The 26,251-nt window shown below is 39.9% G+C and overlaps 1 protein-coding gene across 3 annotated transcripts in view; it reads right to left on the reverse strand.

Moving 5' to 3' along the window:
- Window positions 1-15,133, reverse strand: part of LOC125289805 (fibronectin-like) — a 60,635-nt gene extending 45,502 nt beyond the window's left edge. For 2 of the 3 annotated variants that reach the window (XM_048236814.1, XM_048236811.1), the window contains exons 1-3: window positions 15,054-15,133; window positions 1,646-1,873; window positions 45-126 (exon numbers count right to left, since the gene is read on the reverse strand). In XM_048236814.1, the coding sequence (XP_048092771.1) occupies window positions 45-126; window positions 1,646-1,782 (219 nt within the window). In that variant the 5' untranslated portion in view covers window positions 1,783-1,873; window positions 15,054-15,133. The remainder of the gene's footprint in view (window positions 1-44; window positions 127-1,645; window positions 1,874-15,053) is intronic. The other variant, XM_048236812.1, reaches the window with a different exon arrangement.
- Window positions 15,134-26,251: the final 11,118 nt, after the last annotated feature.

Raw genomic sequence — 26,251 nt, forward strand, 5'->3', positions numbered from 1 at the left:
AAATACTGTTATACAGAAAATCCATTGTCTCCTCCTTTACTTACCTTATTGACTCCTTGGTTTTTCTCACTTCCTTCATTTTCATGCTGGAATTTCTCATAGTGTCCACAATCTTCACTCCCACTACTTTTAGCAAACAATAAAGCATCAAATGGTCAGATACGTATATCTCTAGAACATGTCCCATAATTACAACATATTACCATAGGTTATTAAAGGAATTATCCGGAGTAAAATGCACTTTAGATCAATTTACGGATGATTGGGAGTACATACGTTGAGTTGATATCAAAATCATGTCATTCGGATGTTTTTTGAGAAAGTTCGATTTTACAGTTTTTAGTCAAAACTCGTTAGCGTGGAAGTAAGAAGGGCCTATTATTGCTTACTACTACTACTACTACGTTTTTTTTTTTTTTTTTTTTTAAACGGCGACGCAATTGTGAACTTCCAGAGCACACTTGGCAATCGACTCTTACGGACTTTGCCTTAAAGATGGCAGCAAAGATGGCAACATTTCTGGAAAGGTACTGGCTTGATGAAATTCATTCTGGACTATCTATCCGACCACATAAAGACCTCGGGATACTTCGGTTTGGCTTTAGGGACCCTCTACTTACTACCACGTAAGTGTAATGTTGTTTGGAACTGTAGAAGAGGTATAAAAAATAGCGCTTTTGTAGCGGCTAAATAATATGCCCTTTCTCACTTCCATGCTAACGAAGTTTTGACTAAAAACGGTAAAATCGAACTTTCTCAAAACACATCCGAATGACATGATTTTGATGTCAACTCAACGTGATGTACTCCCAATCATCCATAAATTGATCTAAAGTGCATTTTACTCCGGATAATTCCTTTAAAGTATTAAGTTAGCTCCCATTGTATTTATTTAGAATGTTTGAAGTTTATTTTTTTAAATTGATTTTTGTTTTCTATCGTAAGTAAAATTAGCTTTAAATGTAAATCAGGTTTCTTGGCCAAGCATACTTGCGTATACAATGAATTTGGTCTCTGCATTTATCCCATCAGTGAATTAGTAAACACAGAGCACACAGTGAGGTGAAGCACACACCAGGGTTCCCATTCTAAGTCAAATGTAAAATTCCATGACTTTTCCCTGACTTTCCCTGACAAAAAAAATTACCTGAATTTCCATGACTTATAGTACAATATACCAACCAATGATTTCAGAGCACCTGCATAGCGTTCAAGAATCTTTTTTTATAGCATGAGATGAATAAATAGGCATTGAATAAACAGAAACTCAAGCAGGCAGTAAAGCTACAGTAATAACTAGATATACACAAATTCTGCATGGAAATATATTTGTATTAATTATTTGTATTAATGTATTTTAATACATTTTGGCAAGTACTTTTAAACTGCTACAAACAAAACAAACAAAATTCCCTGATATTCCATGACTTTGCTCCAAAAATGATAAAAAATTCCCTGACTTTCCATGTCTGGAATAGACTTTATAAAATTCCATGAAGACAATGTATTTTTTTAATTATCAACAGTTAAAGTACATTTAAAGTCCAGCTCTTTTGAACATCCTTGTACAGATTTGATATTATATTAATAACAATAATATGATGAAAAATTGCTGAATATAGCTAAAGATCTAAAACAAACATACCCATGGTCTATTTCTGGAGAGTTCTGTTCATTGGGAGTAGATGAGAGACTAGTAGATTCACAGCTTTGTTTGCTAGGAGGTTGTCCTTCAATTGAGAAATCCATTTGTCTTTTATTGGTGGATGGATCATCTGCCATTTATTGATGCAGAACTACAGAATACACCCACTGTCCTGAGTTTCACATGTATTTTATAGGTCCTCAAAACATCCAGTAGCCTACTTGTCACCTGTAACAAAACAGAGGGGCACATAACTGCAAAGGTGGTCAGTGTTTCCCACAGAATTGGATTAAATTTGTGGCGGTAGCGGACTTGGACAAATTTGACGTACTTCTGATGTCGCAATACATCATACTTTCATAAAATCATGCAACGTACTCTAGCCTACCTTGTCTGTGGACATGTTATTTGCAAAGCCAGTGCTGGATAAACAATTAGCGTGCGTGCGACAGAGGAAAAGTGCTTTGGTGTTGCTTTAAGACGTTTGTGAGTAACACAGTTAAAAGGCTGCTGATGTGTGGGTGCAATTCATAACATTTTTTACATAGTTAAAATAAAGGTTCGTACTTCTCCTTGGGACAAGCACTTTTGAATTTTGGAAAACACTTTTCCATTTACATCGGGATTTTGCAAACATTCAGTGTCAGAGTCAATAAAATGAGCCCATCAACGAAATTGACAAGCAGCTGTAAGTAGGCTAAGCATGCTAAATTCAACATCCAAACAGTATTCTAACGTTAGCTTTGATATACTGCTTGATTGCATAACTTAAGTTTAGTCTCTTCAATGTAGCCTACTATGTTGTAATAAGACCTTAGCAGAGTTAACTTCAATGCAGCAGTTTTGAACAAATTTGCGCAGCATTAGTGGTGCAACGGATCATCATTGATCCGTGATCCGTTTGGATCAATTATTTCGTTCGCACACACATGATCCATGGATTGATTTATGAAAACAATTGCGCGATGTTCAGTCCACACACAGCGTGGTCATGGCGAGCCGGAGGAACGGAGGAGCTTGAGCCCGGCCATTTAAATCCCCTGTTTGGGAGCATTTTGGTTTCCTTTGTCAAAGTTAATGATGAAGGAAAGAGGTTAGTGGATAAAACCTGACGGTGTGTAGGCACTGTGGCACAAGAAAGCCATACAACAGTGGAAACACATCTGCCATGGCCATTTAATTTGCAGCGACATCACCCCGGTGTTTCACTGACTGGAGTGAAACCGAAAGCGGCTAAACAACCACTTTTCACCGCGGCATTTAAACAGCCCCTTCCTGCACAATTCGACCGGGCTAAAGCTATCACAAACGCTATCGGTGTGTTTATAGGTGCAGACATGAGGCCATATTCAGTTGTGCAAAACGAGGGTTTTAAATACATGCTGAACGTGCTCGAGCCACGTTACGTCGCGCTAACGTCGAGCCCCCACTTCAGCGAAAAGATTGTGCCAGATCTTTATGAACAGGAGAAGAAAAAAGTTGTGGATAAACTATCTGTAGCACCCTCTGTTGCACTCACAACAGACTGGTGGAGTCGAGGGGAAGTTGATTTTATATTGTTAATAAACAAAAAGACACAACTTATGTTTATTTGTCATTTTTTTTTTTTTGATCCAAAAATGATCCGATCCGCGGACTCTGATCCGAGGAACAATCCGAACCATGAGTTTTTTGATCCATTGCTCCCCTACGCAGCATGGTCTCGATGCTAAGCGGATTTAATAGCAATTTAGCCAGACGCCTTCTGCTTCTATGCAATGCTTTATGTGGCAACAACAATCCTTCAACAATCGTGAATATTTTGTTAAATGCACATGCAGAGGAGGGGCAGCGGGCTACGAAAGAGAGCGGGGCGGGGTAAGGAAAGGCTGCGACGCAAAAGCGCAGCTCAATGGCAATGGCTCTTTTAACTTGCATAAAACACTGTGGCTTATACACAATGCCGCTATTACACAGGAAATTACTGTATGTTGCATCTAGGGCTGGGATAAATGATTATTTTTTAAACGATTAATCTATAATTAATTTTTTTTCGATGCATCGACAAAGGAGAATTCGTGTGATATTGACCTAAAGTGTATTGAAACATGATACCGAGTGTGTGAACGATGTCTCATAGCCCATCTCGGCTTGTCCCCTGCACTCCAAAATCTGGCTTAGTTAGCCGATGCTACCAACAACTTTTTCAATAGTGGTGCTTCGCATCGGGCTAGCCATGCAAATAAATCACTGTTTTACACCCATTCACGAGGCTCAATGCATCTCCACACTTCATTGGTAGACTTCGAGGGCCCTGACATTTTAAAAGCGAGACATTGAGAACTTTGAAAAACACTGGTAGTTTACTTACAAGACGATTTATACAGACAGTATCTTCACGCTCTTCAGTTTCTTCCAGTAGCAGCAACTGGAATCCATGCATTTCCACTGAATTATTTTGGAATCTGATCCCTTATCATACCTGTTCATTCTTACCGTTTATTTAATTTATGGTGACTAAATTCAAGATGGCTGCAAACATTAAACTTGTTGAAGATACTGTCTGTATAAATCGCCTTGTAAGTAAACTACCAAAGGTTTTTTTTCAAAGTTCTCAATGTCTCGCTTAAATCTCCGGCCCTCGAAGTCTACCAATGAAGTGTGTGAGATACATTGAGCCTCGTAAATATAGTGTAAAACAGTGATTTATTTGCATGGTTATAGCCCGTCGGCAGAAGCACCACTACTGAAAAAGCTGTTGGTAGCATCGCCAACTAGCGCCAGATTTTGAGTGCAGGGGGACACGGGTCGAGATGGGCTATGAGACATAATGCTCACACTCGTATCATGTTTCAAATACACTTTTAGGTCAATATCACACCAGAATTCTCCTTTAATCTAACGATTCATTTTTTTCAGTACAATTCGATTTCGATTTGATCATCCCATTAATTGACTAATAGCAACTTATACATGTTGATTTTACATATCTGTATGAAAAAAACATAATTTTTTAACATTGCAATATGTTAATTGCTCTTAAGATTCCAAAATAAAAGTCTATACAAGTGCAAAGTAATGCATTCTTAGTTAGAGGTAGCAGTGTTTCCAATACATTGACTAATCTGTGGCGGGGCGCCACGAAATAAAAAATCACGCCACAGATGAATATTCTATGTTTAATTTAATTTAATTTAAATTAAATATAAGGTCAAATCCTTGCTTTGGCATTGAGCTGCTTTTACTGCGATGCAGCCTTTCCTTGCCCGCCCGCTCTCTCTCAGAGCCCGCTGCCCCCTCCCTCTGCATGTGCATTTAACGAAATATTCACACATTGTTGTGCTTACATAGCTATTGCATAGAAGACGTCTGGCTAAATTACATTATATCCGCTTAACCGCGGACCATGCTGCACAAATTTGTTCAAAACTGCTGCATTGAAGATAACTCTGCTAAGGTCTTATCACAACATAGTAGGCTACATTGAAGAGAATAAACTAAGTTAAGTTATGAAATCAAGCAATATCTCAAAGCTAACGTTAGAATACCGCTTTGGATGTCGAATTTAGCATGCTTAGCCTACTTACAGCTGCTTGTCAATTCGTTGAAGTGCTCATTTTATTGACTCTGACACTGAATGTTTGCAAAATCCCGATGTAAATGGACAAGTGTTTTCCAAAATTCAAAAGTGTTTGTCCCAAGGAGAAGTCTTAACCTTTATTTTAACTATGGAAAACGTTATGAATTGCATCCACACATCAGCAGCCTTTCAACTGTGGTACAATTGCAAGGGTTCCCTCAAACGTCTTAAAGTGACAGGCACTCACACCCCCCACACACACACAAATTGAATCCAATTCTGTGGGAAACATTCAATAAAGTTCAGTAGTGTATAGGTCTAATTGGATACCTGTCACTTTAAGATGTTGGGAATGGGAATCCTTGCAATTAACATTAACACAGTTAAAAGGCTGCTGATGTGTGGATGCAATTCATAACGTAGTTGGTTCAAATAACGGTTCGTACTTCTCCTTGGGACAAGCACTTTTGAGTCTTGGAAAACACTTTTCCATTTACATCGGGATTTTGCAAACATTCAGAGTCAATAGCATGAGTAACGAAATACAAGCAGCTGTTAAGTAAGCATGCTAAACTTGACATCCAAACAGTATTCTAACGTTAGCTTTGAGATACTGCTTGATTGCATAACTTAACTTAGTTTAGTCTCCTCAATGTACTATGTTGTGATAAGACCTTAGCAGAGTTTACTTTAACTTTAATGCAGCAGTTTTGAACAAATTTGCAGCATGGTCCGCGATGCTAAGCGGATTTAATAGCAATTTAGCCTGCTATGCAGTGCTTCTATGTGGCAACAACAATCCTTCAACAATCGCGGAATATTTCGTTAAATGCACATGCAGAGGAGGAGCAGCGGCTCGATTTAGAGAGAGCGGGCGGGCGAGAAAAGGCTGCGTGAGTAAAAAAAGTGCAGCTCAATGAAATGATTTTATCTTATCTTTAATTTAAATAGTACAACATAGAACATCAATGTGTGGTGGCGGTTTCGATTGCGGATTAGTCAGCGATATGGGAAAAACTGAAGGTGTAAAATGAAAAATATTTAGCAGCACACGTTATGCTTGGCCGAATCGACACGATATTTTGCGTCGACATTTTTTAAGGCCGGCGTCATCGATGACGTCGACGTGTTGTCCCAGCCCTAGCATAAGTAAAAAAGTATTTTTTTCGAGGAACGGCAGCTATCTGCTATATCTAATGAGATTACATTTGTGTGTTCATCATTTGCCATGTTGGTTAGAATAACACTGGTAACACTTTACGGTAAGGGTATATGAATTATCATGAATTCCTGCATGAATTAATAATGATGCATGTATTTGTATTACTGCATTCCTTAATATCCCATGAATCATCAGGAATTGACTGCTCATAGTTTGTCATTTGTGACCTCATGCATGAATAACACAACTAAAGCATTAGATACGTGGGCACATCGTTATGAATCATTATTTATTAAGCATGATCATGATTATTTCTTTTTCTGCAAAAAAATGTGGTCAAATGGGGTCAATTCTGATTTGAACACAACTTGTGCAATGACGTACCCACCTTGTCTAATGCTTTAGTTGATGTGTTTGTTGTTCATGCATGAGGTCATGAATGAGAGGCTGAACTTATGTCAATTCCTAATGATTCATAAGATATAAAGGAATGAATTAATGCACAAATCATGAATTAATTCATACATGAATTCATAAGTCATGTACCCTTATCGTAAAGTGTTACCATAACTTTAGTTCAAGTCTGTGGCAGCAGTTCCAAATCATTTGTTTAGTGTCATGCAATGAAAAATACCTTTTCACAAGTTCAGTGGGTGCATTTTCCAAAAGAATGCTTTAATTGTGAAAAATAAAGTTGGTCCCACACGAAACTCACTCAATGTCTTTTAATATTATTTCTTAGATATGTAGGCTACATACCAAGACAATGCCTGAATATTAATTGAGATACCCCATTATGTTGTGAACAGTAGGCCTATGTGTGCTGTTGGCTAAATCTGTGTCTGTCTGACCTGGGCTGCCTGGCACATGTTCACCTTATGTGAGTGCGGTCTAAGGGGGCAGGCGAATTCCCGGAAGTAGAACCACCCATGGAGCTGTGGTTATCAACTCTCTGCTAACCCCATAGAACGCCCATTCATTTAGGATTTTTTTGAAATCCTATAACTCCAGAGGACATGCTAACTATTCTTCTTACGGGAACCCAACGTTGGGTTCCCGTAAGAAGAATAGCTAGCATGTCCAGTTGTAGGGAAGCTAACACGGCGTAATTTGGCGCGAATTATGCTCAAGCGCCTCTGTCTATTGGGTAGGGAAATAACCGTATTGTTTGGATAAGAACCTAAGTCCAGCCAGCACGTAAACTCATGAACGTAGCTATGCAGCCCACAATACCATTGTATGTTAAGGTAAAGCATTGCATAGAGGCAAGTAAACCTAATAAAAAAACAGCACTAACGTTAATATATTCAGTCGTGGCTGCCATGGGCCCGGAGCGACAACAACCCACCCACCCCTCGCCTCCTCTTTTATACCAACAGCACAAAGCCTAATATCTCAAGGGGTAGCCTACTGCACAATCTGATTGAGTGATCTGATCGTGAAACTACCAATTAAGCAATAAATAGGCCCTAGGCCTACACATTGCATTGGATTCACCTGCGTGAAGCTGGCCCCCCATGTTATTTAAAAATGATTAAAAACACTGCCATTCGTTTGTGCTACATTTGTGCCGTAAAAATTATCGTTTGTGCTGTTAAGGGTTTTAAGTAATTAAACTTTACATTATCTGCTCCGAACCGGTTCAAGGAATGAAAACCGAAAACGAACGGAATTTTACGAGGAGCGGAAACGGAAACTTAAAACAAAATGGTCTTCAACTGTTCCGAACAGAAACGCTTCATTCTGAAATCCACAAACCGGTTAACGTTTTTTGTTCTCTATATTTTTTATAAAATTTCACAAAAGCATATCCTATGTCAGGAGACTATTTCGGGTTGTGTGAAAACAAGCCCGCGATCTACACTGTTAATGTGGAGCTAACAAGCCGCTATGTAGCCAACTACTGTGGGCAACAGCCTAATAATTTGATTTCTGCAGTTTGAAAAAAAAAAAAAATTAATAAATGGACCTTTGGTCCAAATGTGTATATTTTGTCTTGCTGTTGTAATGTAACCTATCCTGGGCCTGCCACTTAGGCCAGCCTCGAGGCGTAGGCTACTGAAACTGATTTGGAAATTGTTTTGTAGCCTATGCGGCATAGCCTATTTTGCCTGTCCACGCCTTGTCATTTTAAAGTCGGCATTTGAAATGTTTTATGCTAAATTATAGCCTATTCTATGTAGAAGAGTTAAACGGAAATTTGAGATAGGCCTTGTCAACAGACAGGTTCGCTTATAAACAGGGTTGGAATTATAGCAAAGCCTTTGAAGAGCTCCATATGGATAACTAACTACAACCAGGTAAAGGAGTTTATGCGCATCCAGAAATATTTTGATAATAAATTATTTATAGGCATAGGTTAGGCCTACATTAAGTCTGTAGGCTATGGATGGATAGCCCATCGGAATGTTTTTGATGCCGCCTGTGATTTATTATTTTGGGCATAGCTACGTATAGGCTAAATCAAGGGGGAAATAATGAGTACGCTCTATTCTAAGGTAAAGTCCACAAAAATAGACTTGATAGGCCCGCCAAACACTGCCGGAACTTGCATGCAAGAACGAAAACGTTAAACATAGGCCTACCTGAACCGTTCGGAACGGAACGTTTGAAAAATAATTTCGTTTTCAAGCCCTGCTGGCCAGTGGCGTCACTCAGCCCCCCATACTTGTCCAAATTTTCCCAAAATACTCTCAATCGTTTGTGCTACGTTTGTGCTCATTTGTGCCGTTAAAAGTATCATTTGTGCTAGGGGAGAACTGGTACAATTGCAACAGCGGTACAAATGTAGCAGTGTTTTATTCTCAAGATATGTTGTAGCTACGGAAACGTAAACAGACACAAATCAGTGTTTTGAGTCCACTGCTGTACAACATCTACACACATGACAGCAAAGCCAACAGTAGTCATACCTCCATCATCAAGTTTGCAGATGACACAGTAATCTTGGGCCTGATTAGTAACAACAATGAACAGCTCTACTTGGATCAGGTTGACGAGGTGGCACAGTGGTATCAATCTAACAGCTTGACACTGAATATCAATAAAACCAAGGAAATGGTGGTGGATTACAGAAGGCAGCAGCAGAACTACAGTTACACCCCACTAATGATCAGCGGGCAACCTGTAGAGAGAGTCACAAGTTTTAAATACCTTGGTGTCCACATTACTGAAGACTTACCATGGACTGTTAACACTCAATATGTTCTGAAGAAGTCCAGACAACGACTGTTACTTCCCGTCAGGTAAAATTCAAAGTTTCTACATCCATCATGAAGGCCTTCTAACTTCACAGTTGAGAGTGATTGGTAGCATCACCTGGTATGGGAACTCCACAGTTAGAGATTGTAGTACTCTGCAGAGTAGTCAGCTGAACGCATTCTATGAGAACTCAACTCCCTGCTCTACAAGATATCTATTCCAGAAGAGTACTCTTAAGAGCCCCCCACACACACACACACACACCCACACCTACAAGACTTTTTAGCACTTTTACATCCCTCTCCCTATGCTACAGACCTTTTTATTTATTTTTCTTATTTCATCATAACGCTTTGAACCATACACCACATTTTGAACATTAAGGTGGAGCTATAATTTTAATATACCGTTCACACCATACCTGTGTATTTGATTACATACCGCTTGAAATGCCATGCCGACAGTGTTTCAGACGGACTTTTTCACGCGACGATGATGCCACCGCAGGCATAGTGAGGGTTAACACAAAACACCTGAAGTTTTTTTCCCTGAAGTATGACCCTTAAGGCTTAATTTCTCCTTAGATAAGAGGTTTATTTAAGGGTGTTGCACAGAACACCTTAAATTGTTTCTTTAGTTAAGGAAAAACGTTAAGGGATACTGCATTGAAAGGGATTTGCCGTCGCGAAAATTCTATTGAGATTAATCAACAGCTGTAGCTAGCTGGCTAGTAGGTGATGTCGTTAGTTAGCAACCCACCGAACACAGTGAAGTTTAATGAGCTTATCATTCATCTCACCTTAAGAATATTCGCTGAAATTATCCAGGTAGCAAGTAAAGCATGTTATAGACATGCACTGAGCAATACTAGCTGGCTAGTTAGAAATGATCCTGACTGTCTTCAGTGCACCAAAACAAAAACTTTTTTGTTAATGTTTTGCCTAGCGAACCGAACCGAAGCTAATGGCAGGCTAACAAGACATCCACATGAAGTAAACGTTAGCCTACCACTAACGTCATGTAAACCACACAATAACAATAAGGCATGTTTCTGATAGGCCTATTTGACAGAGTAAGCATATTAGCAGAGAGGTTTCATTTTAAATTGTATAATTTTCAAAAAAGTATAAAGTTGCACTACTTTTTGTATTGGTTTTATAGGCTACAAGATGTTTGTGAAATTTGCACAGTAAAAGTTCTGTATTTTGACTGCAATTGTCTTTGCATTCTGATTAGATTCTTCATTAGAATCATGAGTGGCTCTTTGTAAACAGCATAATTTTCTGGGGCCATGCAAAACTGCATTACCACTAGTGTGGAGTTATTCTACATCATGACAGTAAAATAGACCATCCTTAGTCAATGTACTGCAGTAATTCCTCTCTCAACCACTAGAAAATGCTGTGAACATCTGATTATGCATGGAAAAAAAAATACCGTCATATACCGTGAAACCGTAAGAATTTAGAAAAATACCATGATATACATTTTTGGTCATACCGCCCAGCACTACTGTAACGGGTCATGTGTTTGGAATTAAAGCATATTAGTGATATCTGTTAATACCTTGAGAGGTCCTTAGGCCACCACATGCCAACATGTGACGTCATCATAAATGATCCAACCACCATATTGGATGTCATCAAAAACACTTAAAAGGCATCAAAGTTTGTCCGATTTTCCCGAAACTTAACGCAGATGATCTTCAGACCATGACTCACAAATGCATTGCTTTTTGGAACCATGTTCAAAACCCGTTGCCGTGACGACCAATCAATGCCGCCAAACAGGAAGTGAAGTGATCTCAGCAATGCTTTCACGTATCAAAAGCAAACTGGGTAAATGGGCTCAGGACCCAATCAGGAGGACGCTCAAGAAATGTGGTAAATTTTGACCACTATGTGGCACTATAATCACAGGAAGTGGGCTCATATTTCAGCAACGCTTTCACGTATCAAAACCAAACTTGACTCATTGATTTGGGACCACATCCTGAGGACATATAATAATTTTAGCGACCTTTGACCACTAGGGGTGCTATAATTTGCAAAACTTTCTCGTATCGACACCAAACTTGGTACCTGGACTCGGAACCACATCCTGAATAAGGACAATACATTTAGTGACCTTTGACCACTAGGGGTGCTATAATTAGCAAAACTTTCTCGTATCGACACCAAACTTGGTACATGGACTCGGGAACACATCCTGAAGACGCACAATATATTTAGTGAGCTTTGACCACTAGGGACGCTATAATTATCAACACTTTCTTGTATCGACACCAAACTTGATATGTGGACTCGTGACTACAACCTGAGGATGCACAATAAATTTGGTGATGTTTGAGGTGAGCGTATGTGTGGGGAGCTATTGGGATGTGTGGGATAGGAAGTTTATCTGTGTATATGTCTGTGTGTGTGTGGGGGGGGGGGGTTAATTGGGTGTGTGTATAATGTAGCAACATTGGGTTGCCATGACAACTCCTGCTCAACTGCTTGCAGCTATATTCATGTATAATCTTACAGCCATTCAAATATGAATGGTCTACTATAAATACGACCAGAGATATTAAGCAAAAAGGTGCAAAATTCAAGCATCGCAGATTTTTTTTTTTTAACCGCAACTGTTTGTTTAAGTTTGCTTCGTGAAATTTGAGCGTGTGGACTTCAATCTCTTCAGTCCCTCTGTTTCAAGTTAACATGAGTGCCATTTGATTTATAGTCGCAGCAAATGCAATTAAATGAGGGGTCAGTTGTAACACCCGTCTCTATGGCAAAATGAACTGATTTTATCGCGCATGCACGAACATTCTGATTGCGAGTTATGGATTATGATTTTTGTGCCGGGATCACCCAATTAAAGTTAACACAGCAACTTGAAATATTACTGTTGGACAAAATGCTTCAGACATGTAAGAAATAAGCAGTTTATCAACTATATTTACTGGTTTTATCAAGTGGATATGGCCAAAATAAGCATATTTAAAGGTTATTGTGAGCTAGCATAACACCGTAACATATGGTCTGCAATGACTAATCAATAATGCAATAAGTTAGCTTTAACAGTCATACATTTTGACTTTATTTGTTGATTTTATATGAAAACAGATGCTCTTTGTTGAAGCCAGCAGTGTTTTGTGTTAAAATATGTTATAGGATTCACGATTTTAGCACTGTTACATTCATGGCGCTATACTTTTACAACTGTACCGCACTTTTTTATGGCTGCGTCAAGGTTGGAACAAAGGTACATGTCACTGTTAAGTTAAATTATTGACAAACTATAACATATTTTTTCAATTCTGTTTCAACTTTCATGGAGTAGACATGTACGACTCTGTTCTGGTCAAATTTCACAGCTCTCAAGTCTATCGTCTTTGTGTAAATCAAGTTTGATCTGGAAAAATAAAAAAGTGTTACTATTGTGCCGGTTCTCCCCTACTATGTTTAAGATATTCCACGTTATTTGTTACACGTGACGTCACCCAGCCCCCCATCAATGTCCAAATCTTCCCAAAATGGTCTCAATCGTTTGTGCTATGTTTGTGCTGATTTGTGCCGTTAAAAATAACATTTGTGTAGCTATGTTTTTTAAGTTAACACGCTTTGTTACATGTGTGACATCATCCAGCCCCTCATCAGTGTCCAAACTCCTGAAAAAATGGTTGGCAATCGCTGATTTGTGCCCCCCATCAATGTCCAATGTTTGTGCTGATTTGTGCTGATTGTGCTGTTAAAAAGAAACTTTTGTGTTGGTATATTTTTAAGTTACAAAGCTATACGTGCTGATCTTAACGAGAAAAGAAAAGAAGGTGTGCTACTATTTAGGCCCACATGGCTGTTTGTGCTGCCAGGGATTCTATAGTACACCAGTTGCTTGTGCATAACGTCAGAATTACTGCAACCACTACCAGAATAAACCTGCTGGCCATTAGTCGGCAGCTGTGGAGAAAAACACCACTCCATTCTCTCCGCCAGTAGCGCCTCTGCAGGTGTGCACAGCAGTGTGTGTAGGCCTACTATCACGCAGCTACGGATTGGGCTATGAGAGACTTACGAGAGATAATTTCCCCTGTGTGTGTATATTCACTCCAAGTTGGCCTACCATAACTCATCACTGCACTGTAGCCCATATTCTCTAAAATAAACATATTTCTTCAATAATTTTATGCATCAGAATTACAGTGGATTGTGCACACAAGCAGCACTTACGCTACTTGTTGCTGACCCAAGTCTCCAAGGCCACCGTGGATATGAAACTTAGCAAACAGCAAAAACAGAAAGGAAGGAGGCAGCAAAGCTAGGAGTTATTACAGATGGGCAAGAAGGTAGGCTAAATTGGTATGTTTGTCAAAATAATGTTTAAACATTAGATAGATAGATAGATAGATACATACATAGATAGATACTTTATTGATCCCCAGGGGAAATTCAAAAATTCATTAAAGTCATTTGTAGCCTTTTAGCACTTTAAAAAAATGACACTCTTTATAAAAAAAAAACATTTGGTAGGCTACAGTTTGGGCCTAGGTTTGGACATTGATGGAGGGGCTGGGTGATGTCAAGCATAAGCTACAACTGCTGGACAAGGCCGCTGGACAATTTACATAGTAGCCTACCCTACACACGTTTATTTAAATGGCACAAATCAGCACGCACGTAGCACAAATGATCGCGGCTATTTTGAGGAGATTTGGACACTGATGAGGGGCTGAATGACGTCACACATGTAACAAAGCGTGTTATCCTAAAAAACATAGCTGCACAAATGTTATTTTTAACGGCACAAATCAGCACAAATGATTGAGACCATTTTGGTGAGTTTTGGACATTGATGGGGGCTGGTGACGTCACGGGAGTAATAAATAAAGTATAATAACTTAGAAAACATAGTAGCACAAATGTTTCTTTTAACGGCACAAATCAGCACACACCTAGCACAAACGATTGAGACCGTTTTGGGGAGATTTGGATATTGATGGGGGGCTGGGTGACGTCACACATGTAACAAATAACGTGGAATATCTTAAAAAACATAGTAGCACAAATGTTACTTTTAACAGCACAAATGAGCACAAACGTAGCACAAACGATTGAGACTATTTTGGGGAAATTTGGACAAGTATGGGGGGCTGAATGACGTCACTGGCCAGAAAACTGGTAAAGTTGAATTACTTAAAACCCTTAACAGCACAAACGATATTTTTTACGGCACAAACCGGCACAAACGAATAGCAGTGTTTCTAATCATTTTTGAATAACATGGGGGGCCAGCTTCACACAGGTATTGGATTCGAAGCTCAGAACGACAGATTATACCTACGCGCTTGCTTTGCTCTAGATCCATTTGTGTGCCTTACAGCTACAGTGGAAACAATAACTTTATCAAAATAACACGGACACCCTTTTCACCTATTCAGATAGCTATGTCAGCTTACTGCCACCTACCACCACTACATAATATGTAGCCTGCAGTTTACTTACCGATTTGATTTCATAGTCAAAATGGTGATGTGTAACAGCGGGCAAGTGAGAATAAACAGTCACTTTCACTTTCGATTTTATTGCCGCGGATCTTTTTTTTTCTTCTTCTTCTTATATAGGCGATGGGCCGATGCCGCTTATCTGTTCAATTTTGAAAAATGAGAGATGGATTACTTTTTTTTTTTTTACTATTCAGTAGGATACATTTATTTTAAACGGTATGCCACTTGTTGCCACTGACGTTCGTGACGCAGAAACTTGAAATATTAGTTTGAAAGTCTTAGTGGTACAGGCGAACGCTGTGGTCGCCAATGTCAATCTACCAATAGCATAGTAGGATACTGATATATGAATATTACAAACCTATCAGATTTGGCTATACGAATCAGCTGTTGGACAACAACATACAAACTTTTTTAGCAGCCGTGGTCCGACATGGCTACCTATGGACATCGCCGAAGAGGATTGGTTTTGTGGGGTAAGTATCTTTGAAATATTATATATTTATCCCATGTTGGTTTCGTAGACAGCGATGGTCAAATGTGTTTTGTCAATGTAACGGCAATCTTGGTTAATTAAGGTTTGCGTTCTTGGTAAGCTATAATGCTTGTTGCTAGCTTGTCGAGCTAAAACTGTCTTTAGGGACATTGATTTTGAACTCCTCCGTGTACAAGACATTACATTACATTACATTACATTTAGCAGACACTTCTTAACCAAAGTGACTTACATATGTCAGCTATATTACATGGGATCACATTGTCCCCGGAGCAACTTGGGGTTAAGTGTCTTGCTCAAGGGCACAACGGTGGAAGCCGGGAATTGAACCGACAACTTTCAGGCTACACGCTAGCCCAGCTCCTTAACCACTACACTACCACCGCCCCAGACGTCTGCGATTACTTTAAAATGCAGTTGTTGTTAACACGCAACGATCCATTTTGTTACAGTGCCTGTAACTTCCTTAAAATTGGCAGGCTGTATTGACAAGATGGCTATTTAATTGGCACATGCGGTAGGCTATGTCAGAGACTTTCTAATGTGGAGACACAGCACTCAAAAAAATACTCCATAGAAATGCATGGGGCTAGTTTGTCACGCCAATATGGCCGTTGTCTACACATATCCCACCCCTTCCTCGGCAAAACGTCGACATGTGAATACATTGAGCCAATCATATGGTGTGTTGTGAAGACATTGTGCCAATCATGTGTTGTGATCTCGCCTCTGGAGCAAGATTGGTGTCGTGAAGCCTTGCGCACGCGCATTTCTGCCGAAATGGATGCCCGACGAGTGCCCAAAAAGCGTTGTCAAATGGCCGCCGAGTGGAGGGACTTGCCTAAAAGGACTTTGGCTATGTCGGACGGCTGCTAAAAAAGTTTGTATGTTGTTGTCCAACAGCTGATTCGTATAGCCAAATCTGATAGGCTTGTAATATTCGTATGTCAGTATCCTACTATGCTATTGGTAGATTGACATTGGCGACCACAGCGTTCGCCTGTAGGCCTACCACTAAGAGTTAATAAAACTAATATTTCTAGTTTCTGCGTCACGAACATCAGTGGCAACAGGCATATCGCTTAAAATAAATGTATCCTACGGAATAGTAAAAAAACAAGTAATCCATCTCTCATTTGAATAGATAGGCTACGCGGCTTCGGCCCACCGCCTAAAAGGGACAATTAAAGGATCATTTCCAGCTTTAGATCTGACTTGAAACCGTGCTCATGCAATGAATTGGGCAGCCTACGTGTTTTTGTACCCTTACAAAAATGCAACTTTGCCAGAAACCTGAAATTTCTGTAAGGGTAGCCTTATTTGTGCAGTTTGTTACTTAGGACTATTAAAGTAATGCATATGAACATCAATCAGATTGAACTAGGCCTACTGTAGCCCAGATAGCAAAATCAGATTAGCAGATAGCGGACCGCTGGTGGTATGCCGGTGACCACCATTTCTTTCAATTTAACTTGAAATTGAAGTAAATAAAATTATATATGGAGTATAACTGAACAAATGAAAACAATTTTAGACCAATATAGTGCCAAAATATTGGGCAATTTGTCTGCAACCCGCCAGCAGACCGCCAGAGAATCGATGAGCAAAATGCCAGCTATGCCTCCAATGGACCGACAGTGGTCCGCCAGCCTTGCTATCTGGGAGGCTACAATTAATAACCTGAGTAAAGCCCCTATTGTCCAGATTGAAACGGTTTAATTTTATTTTCTTGTGTTCCAAGCTGTGATCTGTCTATGAGTGTATTGAGAAATTAAGTTTGATTCCTACTGCCCCAATTCTTTCACACAGACTCGCGTCACAGCCCACTTGGAGGTGCAAACAATCAGACTTTTGATTATTTGACCATCAGTTAACTTAAGTTAATAGACAAAAGCAATAGCCTATATAGGCTACTGTAGGAGTGAATGTCAAAAAAGAAATCTAGACTGGAGTAACTCAACATTTGACACCTTCGAGATGTTTAGTGTTCTAAATGTGGCAGTGGTGGGATAGATTTTATACAATAGCTGACTACGCCACGATGGGACTTGCACCCAAAGATATAATTCAGAGATCAGTATCCTTAACCCAGTAAGGCACTCAGGTTCGTAGAACTGACAGACATGGTTCCATAAAAAAAATATTTATTTTTACACTGTAAATTCACATACACATAACACAGGAAGAGGCTATGGCTAATGAGTATCCGAAGGAAGCACCCCAATCACACATGCTTGGTCACACACACACACGGCAATGATACACTCAGTGAGAGACAAATGTCACAGCACACAAAGATGGAAACCCATCACCACCATGTAAGCGAGTGTGTTGCGATAATTGTTGCTGTGGATGAGGGCGTGGTCCAGTCCCGTGATCTGGGGTGTTGGGGTGGATGCAGCAGCACACCTGTGCTGCATTTGTTAATGAGGGATGGGATAAATGGCTAAGGTCTTTGTTGAACAGGAGGAAGGGACAGCGTACTGCTGAGTTTAGAACCAACGGCTGCCGTGCTGGGACGTGGGCAATCCTTTTAGCGTCGGTGTGGTTGACTAATCATTCGGGGTAAGTGCCATTAGGCCTAAATTAGGGGGTTTGTGCCCTGTTAGTGCGATCACTATTCTGTTTTATGTCCTTCGTTGAACCCCGCGTCCGGCAGCAGTGGTGAGAGTCAGCAGTCATTTGGTGATGTAATGTATTAATCCTGTGTTCTTTGTGTACTTTTTCCGGGGAAGTGTAGGCCTACTCCCCAGCAGGTATATGTGTGTGAGAGAGGGTGGAGAGGAAACAAACGCTCCTTCTGGTGCTGAATAATTTAATTTGAGCCTCGGCGGTGGCCGGGAATAAGGGGGTGATATACGTAGCCTTTGCTGTGTGAAGTATTTATTGTTACAGTGGTTTCTGTACCTTCGTTTTTATGATTGAATTTGTGGTGAACTGTGTTATGAGATGAACTGTCATTTCCATTGAGCACGTGTGCACTTTCTCTGTGTAATTATCTGCTAACTTATATAACCTGTTTTATTCCGGTGGTCCGGCATAGTTGTTACTTAAATTCATGTAGCCTAATTATTTATGACTCAGCACATAGCACTTTACAACAGCCAGAGTTCTGGAGTTATTGCTCTCCCCCTAAATGTTTTAACTTTCTATGTGAAATTAATTGTACAATAAACCTCTTTTCTATATAGCTAGTAGACTGGTGTTTTCCTTTGCTGAGTGCCCGTGTTCAAATAAAGAAACCTGCAGGGGGCAGTATTCCGCTGTAGCCCCCCTTCACAACCAGGAACTGCTCCCACTTTCGGCTCTCAGCACCTAAACAGAAGGGGCGGACAAGGATTACAGACGACTTGCATCTAAAGTGTAACAAAGTAAATCAAACAAACAACCAATGAAACAAACTGTCACACTAAGGATCCGCAGCTTCACAGCCTCCCCTTAGTGAGGACAACACAAATTAACATGGATTAGTGCAAACAGAAAGACAAATCACAAAACCAAGGTCAACACTTTGGCGATCAACATACTAGGGGAAAAGGCCTCCTGTCAAGTGTATAAGTAAGACAGACAAACATAGGCTACAAATAACACGATACAACGCAGAACAGAGTAGAACAATCAATAAAGTGGGGTCCGTTCGTCAAACACCCATTCCTTCATAACGAGCGCTATAGCACCCGAATGAATTCCAGCGGCCTTCTAGCCCAAGGCCTCTATGCGTAATCCCACTAGCGTAGGCTACGACAAGCTAGCTGCAGGCCACGTTAACTGTGGGACTAGTGGTGCTGATTAGACGGGCACGTGAAGAAGTCGTAGGCTAAAAATGATGTAGGCAAAGCAGCAGAGTTCGATGTAGCCAATTGACAGCCGCACCCCTGCTACATAGTGATCCCTGGAACACACAAAATAGTCACTTAAAACAGGAACTACTTGAGTACTTTACTTCGTACAAATGGATATAACATACCCGGGGACTAAACTGGACGCACATCCAGCCGGCAGGAGGCCGATGCCGCACGGGGAGGGGGAGACTCTACGACAAAGCACTAAGTGTAAGTAACAATATAAAAAGACTATCAGTAAAATATCACCGAAGCGCGATCATACCTGCGGCGAGCTGCCACAGCCGATGCCGGAAGTAAAAATTCAATGCAATTTCTCCATTGACAATTGCGGTATAAGCCATAAAAACTTGACTGCACGTGGTAGACTTAAAACCAGCTACGGCTGTACTAAGCGATTGTATATGCTCATATAGACGCCAAAAGTTCATGGGGCACTAACCTTGTTTTGAGAGAAATGCCTTTTATTCGCGATCTCTTGGATAAGTACTTCATTACCCACAATCCTGAACAATCCCACAGTGATGCCTCTAATTGGTGGAAAGGCCGTTATGGTCATAGTTTGAAACTTTTTCAGCGAAAAATATTGACAAAGATGGCAAATCTTAATGTGATTAAAAACTTTCTTGACGAATATTGGTGCTTGTATCAACAAGGATTGGGGTTTATACACAACACAAACTTAGTCAGGGCCAATACACTATCAAATAGACCACTGTAAATGTTAGTTTAAACACTCAAACTTTTCAGGTAGCCTACAGGCTAACCTTTAGCATTTCCGACATTGTATGCCATTACATAATGCAGCTAACATTAGCCTACATGCTGCAACACAGGTATGAAATATGTTATGTTTTAGTGAGTGTCCAAAGGGGTGAAAGCCACTTTAAATCGGGTCACATTATTGACTGTTGTGTGTCCGAGAGTCAGTTTGTGAGTTTTGTAGGGGCCAGCATGAGGGACAAGACCTACAAAGTTGTGGTGAGTTAAGCAGGGAGGTTGGTAACGTTACTGATGCTAGCAGTGCTAGTTAACATTAGCTAGGCTACTGTAGCCTTCATACTGTATGATTCATATCAATCATTAACCTAGGAATACTTCGTGCATTTAATGAACATTTTGTGTAATAATTCACAGCAAATTAATAAACTGAATATGGTGGTCCAAGAGCAGACCATGCACCAGTCCATGCATCAGCCCGACTGCGCAGTGATGACCGCATAGGATGAGTCAGGTAACGTTAAGAAGCACTGCCGTTAACGTTAACCGCTTTCACACACATGATATAAAATACACGATGATAAATATAAAATTCAATATCAAAACATCATTATTTACACGATTACTCCTGAAATAACTGCTATTAACTGCACATTCACTATATAAAAATCACTGTTTGGAGGAAAGGGTTCCCGTGCTGTCGCCCGGTTGGAAATGATTTCGTTTATATATTATTCAGTGAGGCGCGGTGGTTTATGGGATGAGTAGTTCCTTCGCTCGGAAATGAAAATATGTACACAGTCTTGTACCTTTTGACTTTTTTTGGATTTTCTATTCGTTTTTTCACTCGAAATGATATGTTGTATGCTTATGAGTTATGCCGTAGCTGGTTAGCCTAAGACATGCTGTAAAACTCTTTAGATACAGATTTTTCCAAACGTCAATGGGACAAATTAATGGGAATCTTACATCCGGCACCTAACCGCATTTTGGCTGTGGGCGGGACTGTGCAGCTCTATTCCACCAGCGAAGATTTACGTCATGACGGATAGGCTGCATCGCTGACTTATTCGGAATAATGTCGATTGCTATAGGAATATGCTCAAAATGTGACATTCTACTAGCTTGTTAACAGGTTAAACGGAATATTGACATAAACGGAATTTGGTCAATAAACAAATTCAAAACTGTTATACAGACATGAAAACGTGCTGTGTATGTGTATGTGCCTGCAGGTTGAGTTCAGCGATTTGAAAGAAATAAAAGCCTGGGCTTATTTTCTTTACGATAAGCTATACAAAGTAAATACAGTTAGTGTTTACCTTCTCGGTCCAGAAATGAAATCGTGTAGGTGTTATCAGTAATCTTTTCCACTGGCCCACATTCACCTCCTCCTGACTTCCTCCTGATTTTAAAGTACATCTGAATTTTCTCTTTTTCTGAGTTTGTCAGTTCTCTAGTCTGGAAGAACACCTCATGTCTGCAGAGAGCCATTGGGTCCTCACTGCTAGTTGGAGTGTTGCAATAGTCTACTTGTATCAGCAATGTATTCTAACGCAATAGCTCTTACGCTGGTCCTTTGTTTCTAGATTTCCTTATGCCCACCGTACTTTCTGTTTCACTACTGATGTGGCAACAGAGGTAACAACCTTGTAATCTGACACCTAGTTGATTCCAGTTTTTCAGTGGCATTCCATATCCCCATGATTAACATTCTCTTATTGTTTCTAAAATGAGACAAATATTTCCAGCTAATTGATTGAATAATAAATGTAGGTGTTTATTACTTAAACGTATATAAAACACAATTTAAATATCTGTCTTACAGTCCTAAATAACTATAAACCATACAATTATAAAAAGTTTAACTTATTTTTTAATTGTTTCTTGATTGACTAGACTTAACTCCTTGCAACCATGCCAATCTGGTAAAAATATATTTATCTTTACAATTTTATTCATATATAAGTCCCTTTATTAGGATGTTATTGCTTGCCTCCCAAAGAAGACTACAATTCCATAAAGGCCATTTACAGGAAGTGACATCTGCTTTTGAAGGAAATTAAGGTGCTCTAAGCGATGCTGGGTAACGTCACTTCTGTTGACTTTCAAACACCACAGAGAGCTAGCTTGCTACTTCCTCCCCCTCCCTCCCGTGCTGCTCCGGTGCAATTGAAACTCTCCTAAACGCGCATCTCGTCTGTGATTTGCTGGAACAGTTTGTTATGTTTTAATGGGCTAGGTTTGCCCAGGTTGTTTTTGTTGCCGTTTTTGGAGCCTGGGCTGTCCACAGAGATCGCGTTTTTTTACAGTATATTCAGGACACAGACAGCTAGCGGTTGGTTAGGTGATGTTTGCAGTAAGTGGCATAAAATGTTTCAGCCTAAAAAACGTGTGGCATCACATAGAGCACCTTTAAGCGTGACAACTGATGTAAACTCCAATTCTCCCTTTCACCATTATGTTTAGTGTTTTATGCATCACGCCTGCTTGAGGAACCCATAAAGGTGCCCTGCCACACGTATTTCATTACTTTGTGGTAATGTCTGAAGTTCTACCATGGACTTTGCAACATTTCTTGTGGAAAAAAATGCCTTGGTTACCTTGTTTCAAGCCATAGCATGGTATAGTATAAGTATATTTATTGATCCCGTGAGGGAAATTTGGTCTCTGTATTTAACCCAATCGGTGAATTAGTGAAACACAAACAGCACACAGTGAACACACAGTGAGGTGAAGCACACACTAATCCCGGCGCAGTGAGCTGCCTGCTTCAACGGTGGCGCTCGGGGAGCAGTGAGGGGTTAGGTGCCTTGCTCAAGGTCACTTCAGCCGCGGCCCACTGGTCGGGGCTCGAACCGGCAACCCTCCAGTTACAAGTCCAGAGTGCTAACCAGTGGGCCACGGCTAACCAGTGGGCCACGGCTGCCCTCAAACTGCCCTAGAAAGCCTGCAGGAAGACTCAGCTGGATTTGCGCCAGTTCTCATTAATATTCAATGAGCTAAGCTGCTTGACTCTAATTGGCTAGTCAGTTTCGTCCAAAACATGACAGCTTGGCGACAGCTATTATCAACTACTTTTAGCTTCATGGCTAGGGTTGCCTCCTATGTCTGATAAAAACCTGGACATATCGATGACCCGACCAACCGCTTTGCTCACAAGTGAAAATGTCCATTAGACATTAGACTTTCAGTCAAGAGAGAACTCGCACACCAATGTTGACGATGCAAATTTTAATCCAACCAGTGATTAAAAGTGCAAAGTGCTACCAAAGTGTAAAACATTTTCGGTCCCATTCAGACTATCATCAGTGCAAAGATGATGGTCTGAATGGGACCAAAACATGTTTTGCACTTTGGCACTTTGCACTAACGTTAATCTTTTCAGAGGTTTTCGATGGATTGACAGTAGTTTGGAAAAGTGGAAAGAATAGTAAATGTTTAACTTTGTTGACTTTGAAGGCGAAGGAAATGTGAGAAGAATTTCTGTGTGAACCATCTATCAGACGAGTTACAAGATTTAGTTTGATGGCGACATCACAAAGTTAAGTTTGAGCCTGCGCAGTACGATGGGAGGCCAACTGAAAAACTGTTCGAATTTGTGTCGGTGCCATTGAAAACATGAAGTCTGTTCGTCGATTTCTTTTACTGTCTGGTCAGAACCGATGTGTGGCCGTCCAATAAAAGCTGTTTCTCATCTTGAAAGTTGAATTTACTCAATGGAATCGGTACAAAAAACAATATCCCCAAAGGAGATATACAGTAACTGTGGGGGTAATGTCCTTTCATTGTTTGGGTAGGCTTGTATATATGGAGCTGTTTATTCACTGATTGTTTTTTCTTTTTTTTTTCTTTTTTTCTGTTGATAGCAATGCCATGTACTCCTTTGGGGATATTGTTTTTTGTAAGCCCTTTTTGAAATGTATAGGTTTGTGTAATACCTGTAAGTGTTCTCTTAATTGAGTGACTAGTGGGGCTCTTAGACCCAATCATACCAGTCGACATCACATGGTATGTCAGCTGATTGTAAGGCCTACGTATATATCCCTTCACCAAATGTGTCCACCATTTGCCTGAAGAAGACCCAGCAGTGTTGAAACGTTGCATTAAATAATTGGGAGTCAAAAGCAGTGTTGCAGACATTATATTTTTTCAATTGAGAAAAGTAGACCAAAACAGTAGATTGACAAAAAGAGGATAACGATTTCTGTTCGATTTGCAAGCGCCATCTACAGGATTTTCATCAAAGTCATCAAATTTAACAACGAGAAAAAAAAATAGTTGCCTACAGAAATTGGAGAATAATGAAAGCATACATTTAAAACAGCAATGCTAATGGTTTGAAATCAATTGTGAGTTTGATTGAACAAAACGAGTGAATGAATAAATAGTAGTAAACTCAAAAACAACTTTGACATATGGCTATTCAAAACTATCTACTGTATACGTTCTTAGATTAAATGGGTTCACTCCAAATATTGTCTAGGTGTAGGTGGTCATAAAATACATTAGTATCAACGTAATATAGCCTATTGTCTCCCATAAGTCCCAAAGTGTTTGAAATATATTTATCTGAAATGCAATGGCTTTCAATTGGTCATTTAGGCCTAATATTTAATCTGTGGAACACACAGTTGATTTGACATTTATGAACAATTGTCGAACACATGAATCGTCGAACACATGAAGCAGTCTTAATTATTAGCTGCCTATAGGCCTACAGGCTACAGAATTATCCTTTGGCTTGCATCAGATATAATAGCCTATAGCCCACTGGCAAAGCATAATTTACTGTCACTGAACAGACTACCAAATGTGCATGCCCCTTTATCAACAGGACATGTCTTTCATCAAAGAGTATAAGTAACTAAAAATGCCATTTTCAAGGTGATAAGCTATGTAGCCTAAATACTTCGTATGGGAAGCGAACCTGTGAACACATAAGAATATAATTCCTTTCCCATGCTGTCTCGCTACGCGTTACACCATCACAGAACGTAAATGACACAGAGTAGCAAGATTCCTAGTCTCAGACCCCACAAAGAAAATTGGTAAACAAGACAATGTTAATTGCGTTAATATTTTGCAACGTAAAACATACTTTGCAAAGTATTTCAAAATTAATCGCGGCGATTAATGCGTTAATTTTCACAGCCCTACTAATTTCCCAACTACATACAAGGCCTGTCTGGCTACACGCTACTTGAGCTTGTTTGGTTACTTCTTCCTCAAAATAATGTAGCTGTGTGGATGTATTTCACCATTCTAACAAGATCTGTGTTGAGTGCAGCCCAAAATCCTCTCGTATATGATCTTCCTTCAGAGTGGAGCTCAGCCTAGAGCGAATTGCCTTCTTGTGCTGGTGTGTCTGCACTTACCGCTCTAGTTGGGGAAACAAATAAACAAACTCTTTGGTGGGACAAGTCAGTAGATAAGTAGTTCTCTAAGTGGTATTTTAGTATTATATTTGCATTTTGTTCGCTTGGGTTTTGTAATACTACTGATAAATATGTTAACCATTCCTGCATGAGTTCCAGACTGGTCATTATACTGTAAGTTATTGATCTTCAGGTTGTGCGCAACAGAGTAGCCTACTGACACAAGATCCAGTCCGAGGAGTTGCAGCTCTATTCAATTACCACCCCACTCCTGCATGACGGAGACTTTATTGGCTTTTATCACATTTCAAACTCTTATCAAGCATGGACTTTCAACATCTTTTTTACACAACACATTTTTTTTGGACAACAAATGGACTTTGCACAGCCACATACTGAGAGACATGATTTTAAGTGTGTGAAAATGTACTGTGGAAAAAAATGGAGGAAATGGAAAAACTGAATGACAAAAGTGTTTGTGGACCTAAACCATGTGTGAAAATGAGATGATGTGAAAATGTGTCAAATAAAAGAAATGTAAATGTGTTGCCTATGTTGCACTCCATGTTTATATGTTTCAAAGCACCTACTTTGATATGTTAAACTTTTTCTGAGGCTTCAAAATGTGTATTTAAATATAAAATGTCTCTAGAATCTAATTAATATTTCTTACAGTAAACACATTATGGTGTGCCCGGTCTGGATTCATGTCTAGGTCTGGATGGAGAAAATGGGTCACAACATGTCAGAAAGTGTCTCT

Source organism: Alosa alosa, chromosome 24 (assembly GCF_017589495.1).
Source record: "Alosa alosa isolate M-15738 ecotype Scorff River chromosome 24, AALO_Geno_1.1, whole genome shotgun sequence".
In the NCBI taxonomy this organism is placed as follows: domain Eukaryota; kingdom Metazoa; phylum Chordata; class Actinopteri; order Clupeiformes; family Clupeidae; genus Alosa; species Alosa alosa.